Source organism: Barbus barbus (assembly GCF_936440315.1).
Source record: "Barbus barbus genome assembly, chromosome: 27".
NCBI lineage: Eukaryota > Metazoa > Chordata > Actinopteri > Cypriniformes > Cyprinidae > Barbus > Barbus barbus.
The window spans coordinates 30549268-30569267 of NC_136755.1; the positions used below are offsets into that span (position 1 = coordinate 30549268).

The window sequence follows — 20000 nt, forward strand, 5'->3', positions numbered from 1 at the left end:
TGTCTAAGTGTGCACGAGAGTGTGTGTGCACGAGTGTGTGTGTCTAAGTGTGCACGTGTGTGTGTGTGTGTGTGTGTGTGTGTGTGTCTAAGTGTGCACGAGTGTGTGTGTGTGTGTGTGTGTGCGCTTTATTAATGTGTCTGTGATGAGAGAGTGTGTGTGTGCTTGTGCTTTATCAGTGTGTTTGAGTGTAAGCAGGTGTGTGTTTATGTTGTGTTTCTGTCTGGCAGCATCTGAGATTAATATTTCAATGGATACCAATCACATAATAATTTGATCGGTAAAGATTTCATTGGTTCAGTAGCTGACTTGTTAGTTTTTATTTATCCATCTATACGCGCACACACACACACACACACACACACACTCTCACAGACACACGTATATACCCACATCTGTGTCTCTATATATATTTATATAATGTATAATATGAAGTTACCTTATAAATAAGTATATGTCTAATATGTATTAGGAATGTTTCTGTGTGTGTATATATATATATATATATATATATATATGTATGTATGCGTGTTTGTGTAATTTATACATGTGTTTGTGTAAATTTTCATATTCATAAAAACAGTAAAAATTCTATATAAATGTAAAAAATATTGTTTATATATAAATTTGAATAAAATTGTATTATAGAAGTATTTGTATATTTATATATTGCATATACAATATATGCTTTATATAGAATATTATAAATAATTTGTATTTTATATTAAATTGTGTATTTTATGTGTATAATATACTTTTGTAAATAAACTTTATAAACACTTCAGTATATATTAAAGTGTTAGATATAGTTGTATAATTTATTTTTTAAAGTATTTGTATATTCATATTTTGTATATCAGATATTGAAATGAAATCCATCAATACATGTAAAGCTTTTATAGCGAGTTCACATCAAACGCAAATGTAATTATTAGCGCGAGTAGATTACATACAAAGTCAACGCTAGGGTTGTGACGGTGAGGGAATCTTCGGTGGTCGTTTGAGTTTTCCCTCTTTTCCTCGAATTTGCGGCAATTCGGCATCAAACAGTTGTGTGTTTTTAGTTTGAGTTTTCCCACTTTCCTTTGCTTGTAAAAGCACCGTGCGCATTTTACTTTCACAAAATCACACAGTTTAAATAAAATAAAAACTAGCAAATACTGTGGAACCAAATAAATGAGAAACGAATGTTAAAAAAAACCTTCCAATATCACTTTAGATAAATGGCAGGTCAACAGGCTTTTCAAAATCCAAAATAATTTTTTAAACGGGTGCTTTTACATTTGGTTTTGAAACTCTTCTGCCATGGTCTTGTCTGTCTCACCTCACTCTTCTGTCAGTCCCCTCGGCTCACTCTCCTCACGTGTTCAATGAAATCTGATCTGTGATGCGCGACTGTCGTTCGCTCGATGTGTTGCATTGAGCAGCCGTGTTCAGTTTTAATTGTATTGTCTGTTCTCTAACGGAACTAAATTATTTTTATTACTATTAAAAAAAAATCTAAATTACGGTGAGGGACGGTGCCGCGGTGGGCAAGTGAAGTAACCGGTGTTGCGGCTTAACACCGGTATCACCGCCAACACCGTCTATCGCAGCAAGCCTAGTCAACACAAATAAAAAATACTTTGAAAATGATAAACTAAAACTGCCAGCAGGTGGCAGCAAGTCACTGATCTTATCACTGAATCATTTATACAGTTGATTCGTTCGAACGGCTGATTCATTCAGGAACGAAGCAGTTGAATCACTGACTCCTAGATTCATTTAAAAACACTGCTGTGTTTGAATATAGATGCGCAGCGGCTTAGCTGTGACTTTGTTTGCAACCATTTTCGTTGATGAAATAGAGCAAAATCAGGCAATAATGTTATAGTCAGACAATGCATGTCACTTAAAATTAACTTCTTATTTAATGAACTGTTGTTTTAAATCAGTATCACATTTGCAAACTCCCTTAATCATTCAAAGCTGTCACTCGTTAGTTCATCGCGCTCTCACAAAGCTGTTATCACCGCAGCTCTCGGCACTGCAGTCAGTCTCTTATTTGCACACAGTCTACACCGTTATAATGAGAGGATGTGTCTGGGATGCAGTACTCACCGCTGCAAAGTTGCAAATACGTTAGAAAACTTTGAAGCTCCCTTCAGCACAAACACACAAATGCTGCTGATAGGGTCGGTCGCACTGGTGCTCCTAAATATTTCTTCATCGTCGCACGCAGTAGCTTGCTTCATGAACTTCTAGAGAAGCCTGGTTTCATGGCATCTGTGATCACATGTAGAGATCGACCGATATATCGATTTACCAATATTTTTCCCAATATTTAAGCATTTGTCCATAATCAGATATCGGTTTTGTAATATCGGATTCACCGATAAATGCCACCATTTTGTGGGTGTTTTCAGAATTGCGCGCAGGATCGCAATTGCAGCGCATCTGAGGGGAGACGAGACAGCAGCGGCGTGCAGGTACTTGATTTGCTGTAGTTAGTAAACTATTTAATATTACACTCATTAATGCACAAATTAGATGTATTACATAAATGCCTGATATATAGATTATGCAACTTGGCTCTAAGAAATATGATAAATAAGATACTCTGTCAAGCCCTGTCCCTATAAAGATATAACTTTGCCTGATATAACACAGCCATGAATTAGCGCTGAATTTAATTCTCTCTGTGGTCTATTAGTCTCGTGAAGTCGGAGTCACGTAGATAATCAGTCAAGTCCTCTCCCAATAAAGACGTAACTTTGCATGAATGAAATAATACAGCCATGAATGATTGCATGTTGGAAATAAAAGCATTGAATGTAATTCTCTCTCTGTTGTCTATATGCTCATCATTAGTCTCGTGAAGCCGCTTTCATATTGCAGTTCACTCAGCGGTTGATGCTCAAGAAATGCTCAGCTCGGACACCGCATGTAACTTTTAACAAGATTCACTTTTTTGAAGCACCCTAAATTGTATTAACACTTACTATATAACCATTATTTCGTTTATAAACATCTAAATTAATACAACTCTATGGAAATTAATTATTTATTATCTCCGCGATCGATGGCAGTTTGAGTAGCCTATAGTTCTGTGTAAAGGCATAGATAAACCGCACCAGTTGAGAAATGCAATAAAATACAATGCTTGTTATATTCCAATATTCCAGAGAATATTATTCCGTGAATTAACATTATCCAGTGAATTATTCTTCACTCTTTAGCCTATTAAACAGCTTATAAACCTACTAAAACTGCAGTTAAAAATGAAGTTGATATGACTCCTTTCCTTTATTTTCTCCATTTGAAAACATTAGCCATTCTACGTTTATTTTGCTTACTGCTAATATTAGTGTTGCTGCTAAAGCTTTTTATAAATAAAATGTTTTTTATTGTTGTAATACGAAGATTAAATTGAACATGCCAGGGCTCTAGACTGCGACCAAAATGGTAATTGTTTGCGAGTTAAAATTTGACGTGGTCGCATTTGTACGAGTGCCAGGTCTGCGCTGCTCCAAAGCGTCTGCTTCATACAGCGCGCGCTGCCAGCCGCAGCACATTATAGCAGGAGTCAGATTCCACTGATCACGTGAAGAGAGGTGCTTTCAGCGCGAGCGCTTCAGTAGAGCCGGGTGTATACTCGCCGCGTCAGCACGAGCGTGAAGGTGCGCGTCACGGACGGAGCACAACGGATGGATTTTGTTTTCAAACTAAAGTAAAAGACCGCTTCTTAAACCAGAGAAGGTGAACATGCTGGTGTTCTTGTAGAAAAAACATGCAAGTCCTGTCAGCGACAGCCAGTTTAGTTTTACTTTTCTTTTTGTTTTTTATCGTTTTAAGAAGCTTGTTATCTTTGCTGTTTACCTCACGTTACGCTGTGGAGGCTTTCCTTAATTTAAAAATGTCCCTAATTTTCCTTAAAATTCCTTAATTTTTGTCTTTGTCAACGTACTGTTTTATTGTTGTTGAGCTTTTTAATTAAGAATAACAATGAATCCATCTTTAGTTTTAGTCTTAAAAAGTGAAAGGTGTATAGATATAAGCAAAACAGACAATGATCTTTTCTTGTAAAATATAACACCGAGATCGCAAATGTGAAAGTGAAAGCGCACGAAAAAAAGGAATTCCTGTTCACAAAATTTAAATCACAAATAATACAGATGAAAAAGAACGAGTTGAATGTTGAACACTTTCATTAACATATAACTATAAACTATAAGTTCATCAGCATGCATTGATTAATCAAATGTTGTAGCCAAAACAAAAAACAAATTGCAACCAAATTATGTACTCGTGAGACCAACTGAGAAAGTTAGTCACTAAAGTGAGATCAGTGGGAAGAATGAGTCTAGAGCCCTGCATGAAAGACTGTTAATTCTCAAAACATGTTTTGTTAAGATGACTGAAAGGAGGAAAAACCAAAGTGAAGTATGGACTTACTTCACGCAGTCATTTATTTACTCTATAACAGTAAATAAATATCGGTTCTGCATATCGGTTACCGGGCACATAAACATGCAAATAATTGGTATCGGTATCGGCTAAAAAAAAAAATCTATATCGGTCGATCACTAATCACATGATTGACACTCATGTCTCTGTCTGTCTGTCTGTCTTATGTCTGTCTGTATCAGAGTAATGGCTGCTGAGGTGAATGGCAGCTCCGGTCTGCTGAAAGAAGAGGAGGAGCCCATGGATGTGACGGCCACACACTCAGAGAACTACCAGACGCTGCTGGATGCTGGTCTGCCGCAGAAGGTGGCCGAGAGCCTGGACAACATCTTCCAGACAGGTGAGACGTCTGGGTCTGAGCGGAGCATCTGGAGCACTCAAACCACTCTTAATGCATGCTCTCAGGAGCGTCACTGCTGCTTCAGTCGAGTCTTGATGGATGAACAAGGGTGTGTGTGTGCAGGTCTGGTGGCGTACGTGGATCTGGACGAGCGGGCGTTGGACGCGCTGCGGGAGTTTAACGAGGAGGGAGCACTGTCAGTGCTGCAGCAGTTCAAGGAGTCTGACCTCTCACACGTGCAGGTGGCACACACTCACTCAGACACACTCACTCACTCACTCACACAGACACACACTCACTCACTCACTCACTCACTCAGACACACACTCACTCACTCACTCACTCAGACACACACTCACTCACTCAGACACACACACACTCACTCACTCACTCACTCAGACACACACTCACTCACTCACTCACTCAGACACACACTCACTCACTCAGACACACACACACTCACTCACTCACTCACTCAGACACACACACACTCACTCACTCACTCACTCACTCAGACACACACTCACTCACTCAGACACACACACACTCACTCACTCACTCACACAGACACACACTCACTCACTCACTCACTCAGACACACACTCACTCACTCAGACACACACACACTCACTCACTCACTCACTCAGACACACACACACTCACTCAGACACACTCACTCACTCACACAGACACACACACTCACTCACTCAGACACACACACACTCACTCACTCACTCACTCAGACACACACACACTCACTCAGACTCACTCACTCACTCACACAGACACACACACTCACTCACTCAGACACACACTCACTCACTCACTCAGACACACACTCACTCACTCAGACACACACACACACACTCACTCTCTCAGACACACACTCACTCTCTCAGACACACACTCACTCACTCAGACACTCACTCTCTCAGACACACACTCACTCACTCAGACACACACTCACTCAGACACACACTCACTCAGACACTCACTCACTCTCTCAGACACACACTCACTCACTCAGACACACACTCACTCAGACACACACTCACTCACTCAGACACTCACTCTCTCAGACACACACTCACTCTCTCAGACACACACTCACTCACTCAGACACACACTCACTCACTCAGACACTCACTCACTCAGACACACACTCACTCTCTCAGACACACACTCACTCACTCAGACACACACTCACTCAGACACACACTCACTCAGACACACACTCACTCACTCAGACACACACTCACTCACTCAGACACACACTCACTCACACACTCACTCACTCAGACACTCACTCACTCTCTCAGACACACACACTCACTCTCTCAGACACACACACTCACTCACTCAGACACTCACTCTCTCAGACACACACTCACTCACTCAGACACACACTCACTCACTCAGACACACACTCACTCAGACACTCACTCTCTCAGACACACACTCACTCACTCAGACACTCACTCTCTCAGACACACACTCACTCTCTCAGACACACACTCACTCACTCAGACACACACTCTCTCAGACACACACTCACTCTCTCAGACACACACTCACTCAGACACACACTCACTCACTCAGACACTCACTCTCTCAGACACACACTCACTCACTCAGACACACTATGCACACATGATCATCATCATCCATTAGTAATAAGAAACAATGAATGCAGGGCCCTATGAAATCCATTTTATATTTTCCCTATTCCCATTTTTTTTTCTAGTTTCAGTTGTTTTTTTCTTTTCATTTAAATTTTTCTTGACTCCTTTTTAACCCTTGTGCGACCTTATGGACATTTTTGTCCATTTCAGTTTTGTTTTTTGTTATAAGTGTGCCTCTGTTAATGCCAACTGCATAAATTTTGGCTCAGGTGATTATTTTTATTGGAATTTTAATATTTCGCCCTCATTTCCTTCAAAAAATCAATTTTACCCTCCGTAAAAAAAATACTCGCACTCAGGACCTTAAGGACAAAAATGTCCCCATTGAAGCCCATTAAAACTGCTATTTTTATTCACAGTGCCGTTTAACTGTAAAATGATGCAATTGTTGTTAATAGGCTTTCATTCTGTTGGCAAGGCTTCAAAATTGAATTTTTTTACTATTTTTTACCAGATGGTGCCTTTTTTTTCAGATTTGGTCTATAAAGGATCTATAAAGCAAATACTCGCTTTATTCCTGTTTTCTGCTTCTGTATATTATAGAGCCAATTGAATAAATAATGCAGCTATAATTGTGTGGTTGTGTTGGTATGGATGTCAGAGTGTGGTTTGTATGTGTCATAAAAAACATTGTGTGTGTTCTTGTAATAATTGAGAGAGAGAAACTACTGTAAATCACAAATCCAAGCACTGTGTGCAGCAGCAGAGTTTTGCTGGCATCTAATGGGGAAAATGTGGTACTGCGCCCAAACTAAATTTTACTGAAAGCTCATTTTTTGAGATATCAACCTCAAATTTGGAACACAACTTGTTTAGATTTGGCTTTGATTTTCTAGCAGGTTTAGAGTTCAACATGTTTCATATATAAAATAACAAAATATTATAAATCATTTTCATAAACTTAAACCTGTATAACTTTTTTTTTTTTTTTTTTCACTTTTTAAACTTTTTTTTACTTCAACAATAATCTGCCATGGGTCTTTAAAATGAGACCACACTTAAGTCTCTGCTCCCAAGCTTACAATTTTTATGACCGTTTTTTTTGACATGGACATTTTTGTCCACTATGGACCTAAGTGTAACTTTTGTTTTGTTGATGCACAAGGGTTAAATGGTTAAATTAAATGATATTAATCAAAAAGCACGTCTAGTTAATTAAAATCGTGAAACTTGGACAGTTTCACATCAATTTATTAAACATTTAACAAAATTGAGATGTTTAGGGCCCTATGAAATGTTGTAATGTTTTTTTCCGACCGTATGTTTTGTAGTTACCAAATTCTGTTTTAACATGTCTAATTATTTGAATGCATAAAAGCAACTTAATTTATTCAAATTGATTCTTATAAAAGCCTGATGATTTTATTTTCCTCAGAAATTGTGTTGTGGATTTACATTTTTCTGGTTATCTTTTTTTTTTTTTTTGGCCAACAACAGGGATATACTATTAAAATGAACACATGGAAGAAATGATTTGTGATTATTCCTTAAAAATAGCGTTTTAATAATTTTAGTAGTAGTAGTAAGTTCTACTGAACAATAGTAGGCTAATACATTTCTGGCAGAATGTCTTCAAGTTAAACCGAACTCTTATTTTGACGGGTTGCACAGTGATTGGAAATACATATATTTCCTTACTTTTTACAGACATTCATGTTTATGTCTTTCAAACCGAATATTTACTAAATATTCGGTGAAAAAAGTTTTGGACTTTTGTATATTTCATGAGATTGGATTTACTCAGACTGATAAAAAAGCTTCTCGTTTGTTGTGCATTCAGACCTGTCTGATGTCACGTCCTTTGCTCTGATTGGTTGCAGAATAAGAGCGCCTTCCTGTGCGGCGTGATGAAGACGTACCGACAGAGAGAGAAGCAGGGCAATAAAGTGCAGGAGTCCACGAAAGGGCCCGATGAGACCAAGATAAAGGTACTGTGGCTGTTTAACGATCAGTGACTGCCTGTTCTTCTCAAGCTTCTTCACTCCATCGTCCACGATAATATTTCAAGCCTCCTGTTCTTAATCTTAATACATGGACACTGCTGGCATCTGCACATTAAAAAAGAACTAAAGTAATACAGTTTTAGGATTCCAGAAGCTAATGTTCTTTAGGATTCCTGCTTGCTTAAGCAATTAATTTGCATGACTCTTCCAGTCATTCCTGATTTACTGAATAATTGACAAATATGGATCATTTTATTCATTCAACCCAAACATGGGAGAGAAAAATTATGTTTCTCTAATGGTCCTGGCAGTAATTCAGCATTTAACATTATTAACATGATTACAATATACAGATAATAAACACACACTGAATATACAAAAAAACCTGCTAAAATATTTGATTAATTATTATATTAATAGTTTTTATATTAATTTCCAAGACTTTTCCAGTTCTAGAAATCACACATTTATAATAAAATATATTATTCATTTAATCTTGGTTTTTCAAAACATTTTTGTTGTTTCAGCTTGTTTTAGTGCTTGTTTCGGTCTGGAATAGCACATTTCTGTTTCGGTCTGGAATAGTTTTGAACTGAAATTATTGACTAAAAGAGTGATTACTGTAGAATAATGTTTTCTAGCCAACTGACGAGTTTATGGTCACTGAAAGTCTTTCCTGAGGTAATGTGACATTATTGATCTCAGATTTCAGTTAAGGGGAAAAAAGCTTTTGTCTTCTCTCCTGAGGCCACAAGAGGGCGCATCCAGCAAAATATTACTGATCCACGGTTCTTAATAACCCGAGTTAATTTGCTTAATTAGAAACAAACAAAACAGCATCATGTATGTATGTGTAGTTTAATACAAAGGACCGAAAACCAATCACAAAAAGTATTTTTTAAAAGTTAAACTTACATTAACCCTAACCCTATATTTTAAATTTGACGCGTATTCGAAATTAAATTTTTAATTTTTTTATTTATTTTTTTGACAGCCCAAATACATAGTATATGTGACCTGGAGCACAAAACCAGTCATGAGGGTCATTTTTTTTATTTCTACATAATCTGAAAGCTGAATAAATAATCTTTCCATTGATGTATGGTTTGTTACATAGATGCAAACTGCTCACCTTTCGGTGAAAACTCACCTTTTTGAGATCAAAATAGGTCACTTATGAGATTTGTACAGATCAGAAAGTGTTTTCACTGCTTTTGCAGTGTTGAGTATCGTAGCCAATCACAGGCATCTGTTGAAAGCAATGGCCAGTCAGAGGTGTTTTCTGAAGGTTAGTCAGAATCCGCTCTGAGCTCATTTTTGTTTTCGCAAGTAGAGTTCTACACGCTCGCAGATCTACTTATTAGAACGGGTGAGAGAGAAAAGCATACACACGTTATAAATAAGAGATTGTGTAGTTAGTCATTGATTATATGATTGCGTTTTCGCGTGATAAAGCTCAGTCAGTTGCGCTATAATCCGAGCCCTTTGCTCGGATTATGTAGAGATCCTGGAAAAGCTTTCAAAAGTCAAAAGTTTTGTTTGTCTAATAGGACTGAACATCCCCATATACTGTTTCAGGAGTGACAAACGCGAGTGTAAAAAATTATGCGAGTGAATCCACTACATTGTTGTGCCAGTCATTGCTATGATTGACAGTGATAACTGTAGCAACGGACAGAACGAACTATCTGACGGACCGATGTCAGAAATAGACCTGTGCATTAAGTGATGCAGAGCAAAGGCCATTGCACACTGAGTCTGAAATTTTTAAAGATTGTGTCCTTCATAAATTGTCATGTGCTGAACCTGATTGCCTCTGTGTCCAAATGAATGAATATCAAACTGAATTGAGTGTGAATGTGTGTCAGGCTCTGCTGGAGAGGACGGGATACACTCTAGACGTCACGACAGGCCAGAGGAAGTACGGCGGCCCTCCTCCAGAGGAAGTGTTCTCCGGCCCGCAGCCCGGCATCGGCACCGAGGTTTACTGTCAAACTCTCGTGGTTCTGTGAGCGCCAGTGCCGAGCGACTGAGCTGACACCTGTGTGTGTGTGTGTGTGTGTTCCTGCAGGTGTTTGTGGGGAAGATCCCACGCGACCTGTACGAGGACGAGCTGGTTCCTCTGTTTGAGAAGGCCGGCTCCATCTGGGATCTGAGGCTGATGATGGATCCGCTCACCGGTCAGAACCGCGGCTACGCCTTCATCACCTTCTGCAGCAAAGAAGCAGCGCAGGAGGCTGTCAAACTGGTGTGTGTTTGTGTGTGTGTGTGTGCTGATATTCAACACAACATGCTCACGATGGGCTTACTCGTTCTTAGAAATGTCTTTGATTGATAATCGTTGACATTAATGCATGTAAATCAATTCATCATTAGCCTCTTAAACCCAGTGTTATTTTAATAATATTTATATATTATAATTTTATTAATGTTTTGAATGGGCATTTTCTTTATATATATTTTTATTTGATTTAATGTTTAGTCATTTCATGTGCTTTTGGCATTTTAATAAAATATTTTTTTTTATTTATTTATTTATTTTTACTATTTAGGTAAAAAAAAAAAAAAAAAAAAAGTTTTTCAGTTGTAGTTTTTATTTCCAGGCTGCAAAAAATATTTTCTTTATCAGCATTTTTGTCTTATTTTCCAGTATATACAGTGCCCTCCAAAAGTACTGGAACAGTAAGGCACATTCCTTTATTTTTGCTGTAGACTGAAAACATTTGGGTTTGACATCAAAAGATGAATATGAGATGAGAGATTAACATTTCAGAAGTATTGAACATGTGACTGACAGGTGTGTTTTGTTGACCTGGTGTGTCCTATTAGTTGATTATTCAAACAATAAATAGCACTGAATGTCTGCGCTCAGTTTCAGATCCGTGCAGACTGCATTTATAGTTAGTTAGACGTGTAACCAACATGAAAACCAGAGAGGTGTCTATGGGTGAAAAAACTGCAATTGTGAAGCTGAGAGAAGATGAAAATCAATCAAACCATTGCACAAACACTGGCAATAACAAGTACAACCATTAATCTCCTGAGGAAGAAAGAAACCTCTGGTGTACTAAGTAACACCTCAAACGGGTAGATCAAGGAAAACATCTGCAGTTGATGACAGAAACATTGTGACAGCTGTAAAGAAAGACCCTAAAACAGCTGTTAGTGACATCAGCAACAACCTCCAGAGGGCAGGAGTGAAGGGATCACAATCTACTGTTCGCAGAAGACTTCATGAACACAAGTACAGAGGCTACACCAGAAGATGCAAACCACTCATTAGCAAGAAGAATAGGAGACGAGCCTCAAAAATTCTGGGACAAGGTTTTATTAACTGATTTTATGGACCAAAGTAATGGAAAGGCTAAAGTTTGGAGAAAGAAAGGATCTGCTCATGATCCCAAACACACAAGCTCATCTGAAACACAGTGTACACAGGTGTACATTATAGTACACATTACACAAGTAATGCAATGGCTTGGGCTTTCATCGCTTCTTCTGGGACAGGCTCATTAATCTTCATTAATGATGTAACATGGCAGCAGCAAAATTAACTCTGAAGTCTACAGAAATATTCTGTCTGACAATTTACAGAAAGATGCAACCAAACTGATTGAGAGATCCTTCATCGTGCAGCAAGATAATGACCCAAAACATAGTGCCAAAACAACACAGGAGTTCATCAGGGGCAGGAAGTGGAAGGTTTTAGACTGGCCAAGTCAATCTCCACACTTAAACCCTGTAGAGGATGCATTTTACCTGCTAAAGAAGAGACTGAAGGAGTAACCCCCAAAAACTGAAAGAGGCTGCGCTGAAAGCCTGGAAAAGCATCACAAAAGAAGAATGCAGAAGTTTGGGGATGTCAGTGGGTCACAGGCTTGATGCAGTTATTGAAAGCAAAGGATTTGCAACTAAATATTACGTCTTTTTCACTTTAATCTGTTAATTCTATCTGTTCCAATACTTTTAACATGAAAAATGTGTGGGTTCAAACAAAAGGTGCTATCTTCTAAGTTGTGTATCAGATCCAGATGAAAATACCTGTAAATAAAAGCTGAAATGTTAATCTCTCATCTCATATTCATCTTTTGATGTCAAACCCAAATGTTTTCAGTCTACAGCAAAAATAAAGGAATTGGCCTCACTGTCCCAGTACTTTTGGAGGGCACTGTATATCTTAACATTTATAAATAAAGCTACATGTAAAATGACTTGATATGAAGTCTAGTTTAAAAATTAAACTTAAAACTTAAATATAAATATTTCCTTCAGTGGGAAAACAAGAGTATTTTTCTGATTCCAGTGGCAGATATGTTTTCTTGATTGCCAAGGCAACATTTTATTTTTTTAAATTAAAATAATTACAGTGATTGCATGATTAAATAGCTACTAATAGGTGACCAAACGTGAGGCTACAATTACTTTAAAGAAATTGCTGTTGTGTGTGTTTGGCGTCAGTGTGATAACTACGAGATCCGGTCGGGCAAATATCTGGGCGTCTGCATCTCCGTGGCCAACAACCGTCTGTTCGTCGGCTCCATTCCCAAGAACAAGACCCGCGAGAGTATCCTGGAGGACTTCGGCAAAGTCACAGGTGAGGCGTGAGAAGCAGGTGTGTGTGTGTGTGTGTGTGTGTGTGTGTGTTGAGTTTGAAGTTGTATTTTGTTGATGCTTGAATTGACGCTAGTTGGAAAGTGAAAGTTCCTCAGCTTCACAACACTAGTATAAGCCGCGGGCTTCGGATGCTTTCCCTTTCGAATTCGTGATCTTGGTGTCACGTTTTACAAGAAAAGACAATTGTCTGTTTTGCTTGCATCTATACACCTTTCACTTTTTAAGACTGAAACAAAAAATGGATTAATTGTTTTTCTTAATTAAAAAGCAAGGCTATAATGACAAACTAGCTTATATAACGCTAGCTTAACAAAAACGAATAAGACGAGGCATGACACAGGACACATCACATGCTGTATTATATACCGACTAATAAATTACAGAATGTTTAGAAAACACTGATAAATCAAATAAAAACAAATTAAAGCCTCCATAGCGTAACGTGAGGTAAACAGCAAAGGTAACTAGCTTTTCAAAAGTAAAACTAAACTTGCTGTCGCTGACAGGACTTGCATGTTTTTTTCACACAAGAATACCAACATGTTCACCGTCTCTGGTTTAAGAAGCGGTCTTTTACTTCAGTTTTGTGTGAGAACCAAATCCTGCGTCTGCCATCACTTCCTCAGTATTAGTGTGATTTCTGCCGTGCGCTCGTGCTGACGCGGCGAGTATAAGCAGTATATCCACCTGAAGCGCTTCTCGTCATGTGATCAGTGAAAGCTGACTCTTCTACAGTGTGCTGCGGCTCTGCAGGACTCGCTGTGTGGAGCAGAGCATGCCATGCACTCGCACTAATGCAACCACGTCTCATTTTAACTCGCACTTTCTCAGAAAATTGTTTTTGGCCACAGTCTAGAGCCCTGGGGTGTGTGTATGAGTGTTAATGGTGTGTGTGTGTGTTTCAGAGGGTCTGCAGGAGGTCATTCTGTACACGCAGCCGGACGATAAGAAGAAGAACCGTGGTTTCTGTTTTCTGGAGTATGAGGATCATAAGTCGGCGGCTCAGGCGCGGCGCAGGCTCATGAGCGGGAAGGTGAAGGTGTGGGGGAACCCGGTGACCGTGGAGTGGGCCGACCCGGTGGCCGAGCCCGACCCAGAGGTCATGGCCAAGGTCAGTCTACGTCCGTCCACAGCTATGTAACTCTCTGTGTTGAAGCTCAATGCCCTGATCATGATTAGTGGTCGACCGATATATTGCCAAGGCCGAAAAATTGCCATTTTTCAAATATCTGCATCGGCTGATCGGTTTTTCTGTTTGGCCGATGCGTTCGAGGCAGGACTTTTATTTTGCCGGCGCTGAGAACAGCAGTGCCCGAGCACACAGTGCTCATGTTCTCCCTCTCGATCGCTGTAGTCGTTAACATTTCTGTCTAATACAGATAGAGGTCTGTCTCATAATCAGATAGAACTGTTAAACAAGGGAATTAAAATGTATACAAATAAATTCATAACCATTGGTTATATATTATTAGTAATAGAAAGCCAAACATTATAATACTTTCTCATTTGCCATCACCATTCAGCAAATTCACATTTATACCATTTAAACAAATCTTTGAATGACTAATGAACATTTAATTTCTCAAACCTTGAAGTTGAATCCAGCTGTGAGATCTTGTGAAGCGTGCATCTGATCGCGTGTTCTCTGCGTGACGGTCCATCCGTGCAAATATTATATATATATATATATATATATATATTATGGCTCATTGTTATGATTTAAAAAGTTCAGCTTCACTGGAGATGTGCGATTGACAAACCTTAAACTCGTGATTTCAAACTATGCTGCGCTTGATCTATTTGCTCACTGACATATTTGTCATTTTCAGTGTGTGCTGTTTGTAAAATGAGTGTTAGCTTGGCTTTATTTGAAAGAAATATGGTTCCCAATGCACAGTTGCCCTGTTGCTTATAGTGTTTACTTCCTTTTTAATTATATTTATTTATTTTTGAAAAATACATTGTCATCTAAAGTATAAGTATATTTATTTTAAATCCATTTTCAAATTATTTCAAATTTCTTAAATATTAATTTGAATAAATAAGATGATATCGGCCGCCCTGCTTTTCAAGATATGGGCTGTGTTGATCTGACGCTCCGCTGCGTCCGGCAGGTGAAGGTGCTGTTTGTGCGTAAGCTGGCCACGCCGGTCACAGAGGAGCTGCTGGAGAAGACCTTCTCTCAGTTCGGCAAACTGGAGCGCGTCAAGAAGCTGAAGGACTACGCCTTCGTTCACTTCGAGGAGCGAGACGCCGCCGTCAAGGTGAAACACAGGCCTCTTTACCACTTCTGTTACCAACATTTTTAAGATGCATAAATACAGTTTTAGTACTAATTTCATTATTTCTGCAATGACTATTAAGTAAACATTATGCCGAGACGAGTAACAGGTTTATAGATTTAAGCTCCGTTCTCTCCAAAACAAAGAACAATGGTTCTGAAAGTGATTCAGATGATATAGTTTCTCTGTGCCGTTATCATTATAGCTGTGCTGTGGACTCATATTCTTTAACCATATCTTTATAGTTATCGTCCTTGGTGTGAACGGGCCTTCAGTCTGAAATGTTTTTTTTTTTTATATATATATATAAATGTGAGGGTGTTTTTGTTTTTTAATCTAAATTAGTGCTTGGTTTTATGGTAGCATTGGCTTTTCTTTTTTTGCTTAAAGTTATTTTAATCAGTGGGCTTTTTTAAAGAGTTTCATTAAATCTGTTAAAATAACAAACAGGCAAATTAATTTTTAAACACTGCCATGATGAATCCAAGCGGTGTACATTTAAAAATAAATAAATAAATATAAAAGGAAATTAAAACTAGTGATGTCAAACGACTAATCGTCATTATTAGCATCCAAAATAAGTTTTTTTTTTTTTTCCATTATATATGTGTATATATATTTGTATTGCTGTCATGCTTTAGAAAGGGCCCGATGATGTCACTTCCTGTTTCAGTAGGCATAGACGTGATGACATCAGTGTTGAGTAGATCTGTGCATCATTAGGACATCAGAAACAGCCGTAGGTCTGCATGTACACTTTGTCATGAATAATTAAATATTCATCAGCCAAAAGAGAACCCCCCCCCCCCTCAGTGTCTGGCTGTGTAAACCTGTCTTCATTTAGCAAAGCTCAGGGTTTGTACTGGTGCTCCCCATGAGCTGGTGCTGATGGGCTTTGGTGTGTGTGCAGGCGATGCAGGAGATGAACGGGAAGGAGCTGGGCGGCGAGGAGATCGAGATCGTGTTGGCCAAACCTCCAGATAAGAAGAGGAAAGAACGACAAGCTGCCAGACAAACCAGCAGAAACACAGGGTGAGACGACTCGCACACCGCTAGCTACAAATACCCAACCCTGACAGCTGTGCATTCCTACAGTTCATCCCTCGTAACACATACAGGTCCGTTTTGACATTATGGGGGTTAAAGGGGTCATCGGATGCCCATTTTCCACAAGTTGATATGATTCTTTATAGTCTTCATGAACAGTCTATAACATACTTTGGTTAAAATTTCCCAATGTTCACAGCGAGCCGTTTCGGTGCATGTCGCTTTAAATGCTAATGAGCTCTGGCCCCTTTGAAATATATATATATATATATATGTATGTATGTGTGTTTTTATGCAGTTTTTACAAATGAAGTCAAAAGTCAGTTTTGTCAGGTTTAGCTCAGAAGTGTGTCCCTGAACTGTGGTATAGATGCTGACGGTGTGTCTGTGTCCACCTGTACAGGTATGACGACTATTACTACTACCCTCCCCCCCGCATGCCGCCTCCAGGGCGTGGCCGCGGGCGTGGTGGGCGGGGCGGATACGCCTACCCACCCGATTACTACGGTTACGAGGAGTACTACGACGACTACTACGGTTACGATTACCACGACTACCGAGGCGGCTACGACGACCCCTACTACGCTTACGATGACGGGTACTCCGTGAGGGGGCGGGGCAGTGGGCGGAGCCGTGGAGCTCCGCCTCCACCCAGAGCCCGTGTGGCCCCACCCACCCGCGGTAGGGGTGGGTATCCCCCAAGGGGCGGGGCTCCCATGGGTGGGGGGCGGGGCCGTGGCGGGGGAAGGGGCGGGCCCTTCCAGCCCCCCCGGGGCCGCGGCACCAGAGGTGTGCGAGGAAACCGAGGTGGGAACGTGGGTGGGAAGAGGAAGGCAGACGTGTTTAACCAGCCGGACTCCAAACGTCGACAGACCAACCAGCAAAACTGGGGCTCGCAGCCCATCGCCCAGCAGCCCCTGCAGCAGGGCTCCGACTACGCCGCCGGCTACGGCTACAGCAACGACTCGCTCGAGTTCTCCCAGGACTCCTACGGCCAGCAGTGGAAGTAGCCCCGCAGCCCGCCCTCGTCCTGAGAAACTAGACCGCGATTGGCCAGCAGTGTTTGTTTGACTTTTCTATCCTCCAATAGCCCTGTAGATTCTGTCTGTGGCCCCCGCGGGACGTTTGTCTTAAATAGACACGACACTTTTATTCCCACATCCTCCTCCTGGTTTTAAACTGCACCATGAACATTTTAGTGCTGTCGAAACATTAATCGCGATTAATCGCATGCAAAATAAACATTTTTGATTACATAATATATGTGTGTGTGTACTCTGTGTATATAAATACACACACATGCAGTGGATATTTTGAACATATTTACATTATATTCATGTAATTTATATTATGAATATTTAAAATAAAAAATGTATATACATGCATGTGTGTGTATTTTTATATATATATATATATATATATATATATATATATATATATATATATACACACATAATAAATATACACAGTACACACACATATATATTCTTTAAACAAAATCTTTTATTTTTGGATGTGATTAATCGGATGAATCGTTTGACAGCATGTGAGCATTTTAACGAAGACACTGATTCTTCCGAGCAAAGGTGTGTGTGTCATGAGGGACGTTCAATCATGAAATGGCCTGCCAGAAAGATGTCCTTCCTCCGTTCTCATCGTCTCTCTCTCTCTCTCTCTCTCAGTGCTAGTGGCGTAGGGACTCGCTTGTAAATAACGGCTGTCGACTAGAGCTTCCTTTCGGCGTTTCCTTTTACTTTTTGTCGGTTTTTTTGCAGAAGTGGAGAAAAGAATCCACGAGAAGGAAAAAAAAGTTTTGTAGCAGGAGTGCTGTTTAAGTGTCTGTTTAGCATTTCTAGAAGTAGTTGAATTGTGTTTTTTAAAAACTGATATACTGATATTATAACGAGATGTTTTTTTTTTTTTTTCATTTGGGGTTTGCTGGTGAGGGTTTGGTCTGGCTTACCTTAAGAGCTACGGCCCGCTGGTCTGATGTTTGTATTTATAACTTTTATTTTTTGTTTGTTCAGTTTCAATAAAACTCAATCGAGCAACTTCCACTGGTTTCTGTGAGCTTTACGGAGTGTGTGTGTGTGTGTGTGTGTGTGTGAGTGTGTGTGTGTGTGTGTGTGTGAGAGAGTGTGTGTGGCTCAAATACAGACTAAACTGAACAAACTATATTAATATAAATGCTTTACAGGTACATCTAAAAAAATGATTTTCTTTGTAACTTATTTCAAAAAGTGAAACTTTCATATATTTTAGATTCATTACATGTAAAGTAAAACATTTCAAAAGTTTTGTTGTTCTAATTTTGATGATTAGAGCTTACAGCTCATGAAAGTCAAAATCAGTATCTCAAAATATTAGAATATTTACATTTGAGTTTCAATTAATGACCATCTCTACAGTATAAATTCAGGGTATCTCTTGTTCTTTGAAACCACAATAATGGAGAAGACTGCTGACTTGGCAATGATCCAGAAGATGAACATTGACGTCCTCCACAAAGAGGGTAAGTCACAGAGGGTCATTACTGAAAGCTGTGGCTGTTTACAGAGTGCTGTATCAAAGCATATTAAATGCAAAGTTGGCTGCAAGGAAGAATTTGGGTAGGAAAAGGTGCACAAGCAACAGGGATGACTGCAAGCTTGAGAATACTGTCAAGCAAAGCTGATTCAAACACTTGTGAGAGCTTCACGAGGAGTGGACTGAAGCTGGAGTCAGTGCATCAAGAGTCTCCACGCTCAGACGTCTTCAGGAAAAGAGCTACCAAGCCACTTCTGAACCAGAGACAACATCAGAAGCATCTTACCTGGGCTGTGGAGAAAAAGAACTGGACTGTTGCTCAGTGCTCCAAAGCCCTCTTTTCAGATGAAAGTAAATTTTGCATTTCATTTGTAAATCAAGGTCCCAGAGTCTGGAGGAAGAGAGGAGAGGCACAGAATCAATGTTGCTTGAAGTCCAGTGTGAAGTTTCCACAGTCAGAGATGATTTGGGCTGCATGTCATCTGCTGGTGTTGGTCCACTGTGTTTTCTGAAGTCCACAGTCAACGCAGCCATCTACCAGGAGATTTTAGAGCACTTCATGCTTTCTTCTGCTGACAAGCTTTATGGAGATGCTGATTTCATTTTCCAGCAGGACTTGGCACCTGCCCACACTGCCAAAGGTACCAAAAGCTGGTTCAATGACCATGGTGTTACTGTGCTTGATTGGACTGATAGAGAATCTATGGGATATTGTCAAGAGGAAGATGAGAGACACCAGACCCAACAATGCAGATGAGCTGAAGGCCGCTATCAAAGCATCCTGGGCTTCAATTACTATTTATCAGACTATCAGAAGAGGTAGTTTGCAGTCAATGCTGGATGAGGTAGTGATCAGTCCAATGCTGCACAAGTGACAGGTGCTGGTCACAGTTTTTAAGTGGGGGGGGGGGGGGGGTCATAGTATCAGAGTTCAGTGTTGTATGGGGTAAAAGAGGGGAGGGGGGGCAAGGACGGGAGGGAGTTCAGCTTCCTGACAGCCTGATGTATGAAGCTGTCCTTCAGTCTGCTGGTCCTCGCCTGGAGACTCCGCAGTCTCCTCCCTGATGGCAGCAGACTGAAGAAGCTGTGTGTCGGGTGGGTGGGATCACCTGCAATGCGG

At 39.9% G+C, this 20000-nt stretch overlaps 1 protein-coding gene across 1 annotated transcript in view; it reads left to right on the forward strand.

The window, feature by feature from the left end:
- Positions 1 to 18409, forward strand: part of hnrnpr (heterogeneous nuclear ribonucleoprotein R) — an 18965-nt gene extending 556 nt beyond the window's left edge. Inside the window, exons 2-11 of the mRNA XM_079380674.1 lie at positions 4629 to 4786; positions 4910 to 5028; positions 8289 to 8396; positions 10280 to 10393; positions 10483 to 10659; positions 12870 to 13005; positions 13931 to 14136; positions 15140 to 15289; positions 16218 to 16339; positions 16758 to 18409. Of these exons, the coding sequence (XP_079236800.1) occupies positions 4633 to 4786; positions 4910 to 5028; positions 8289 to 8396; positions 10280 to 10393; positions 10483 to 10659; positions 12870 to 13005; positions 13931 to 14136; positions 15140 to 15289; positions 16218 to 16339; positions 16758 to 17364 (1893 nt within the window). The 5' untranslated portion in view covers positions 4629 to 4632 and the 3' untranslated portion in view covers positions 17365 to 18409. The remainder of the gene's footprint in view (positions 1 to 4628; positions 4787 to 4909; positions 5029 to 8288; positions 8397 to 10279; positions 10394 to 10482; positions 10660 to 12869; positions 13006 to 13930; positions 14137 to 15139; positions 15290 to 16217; positions 16340 to 16757) is intronic.
- The last annotated feature ends 1591 nt before the right edge of the window (positions 18410 to 20000 follow it).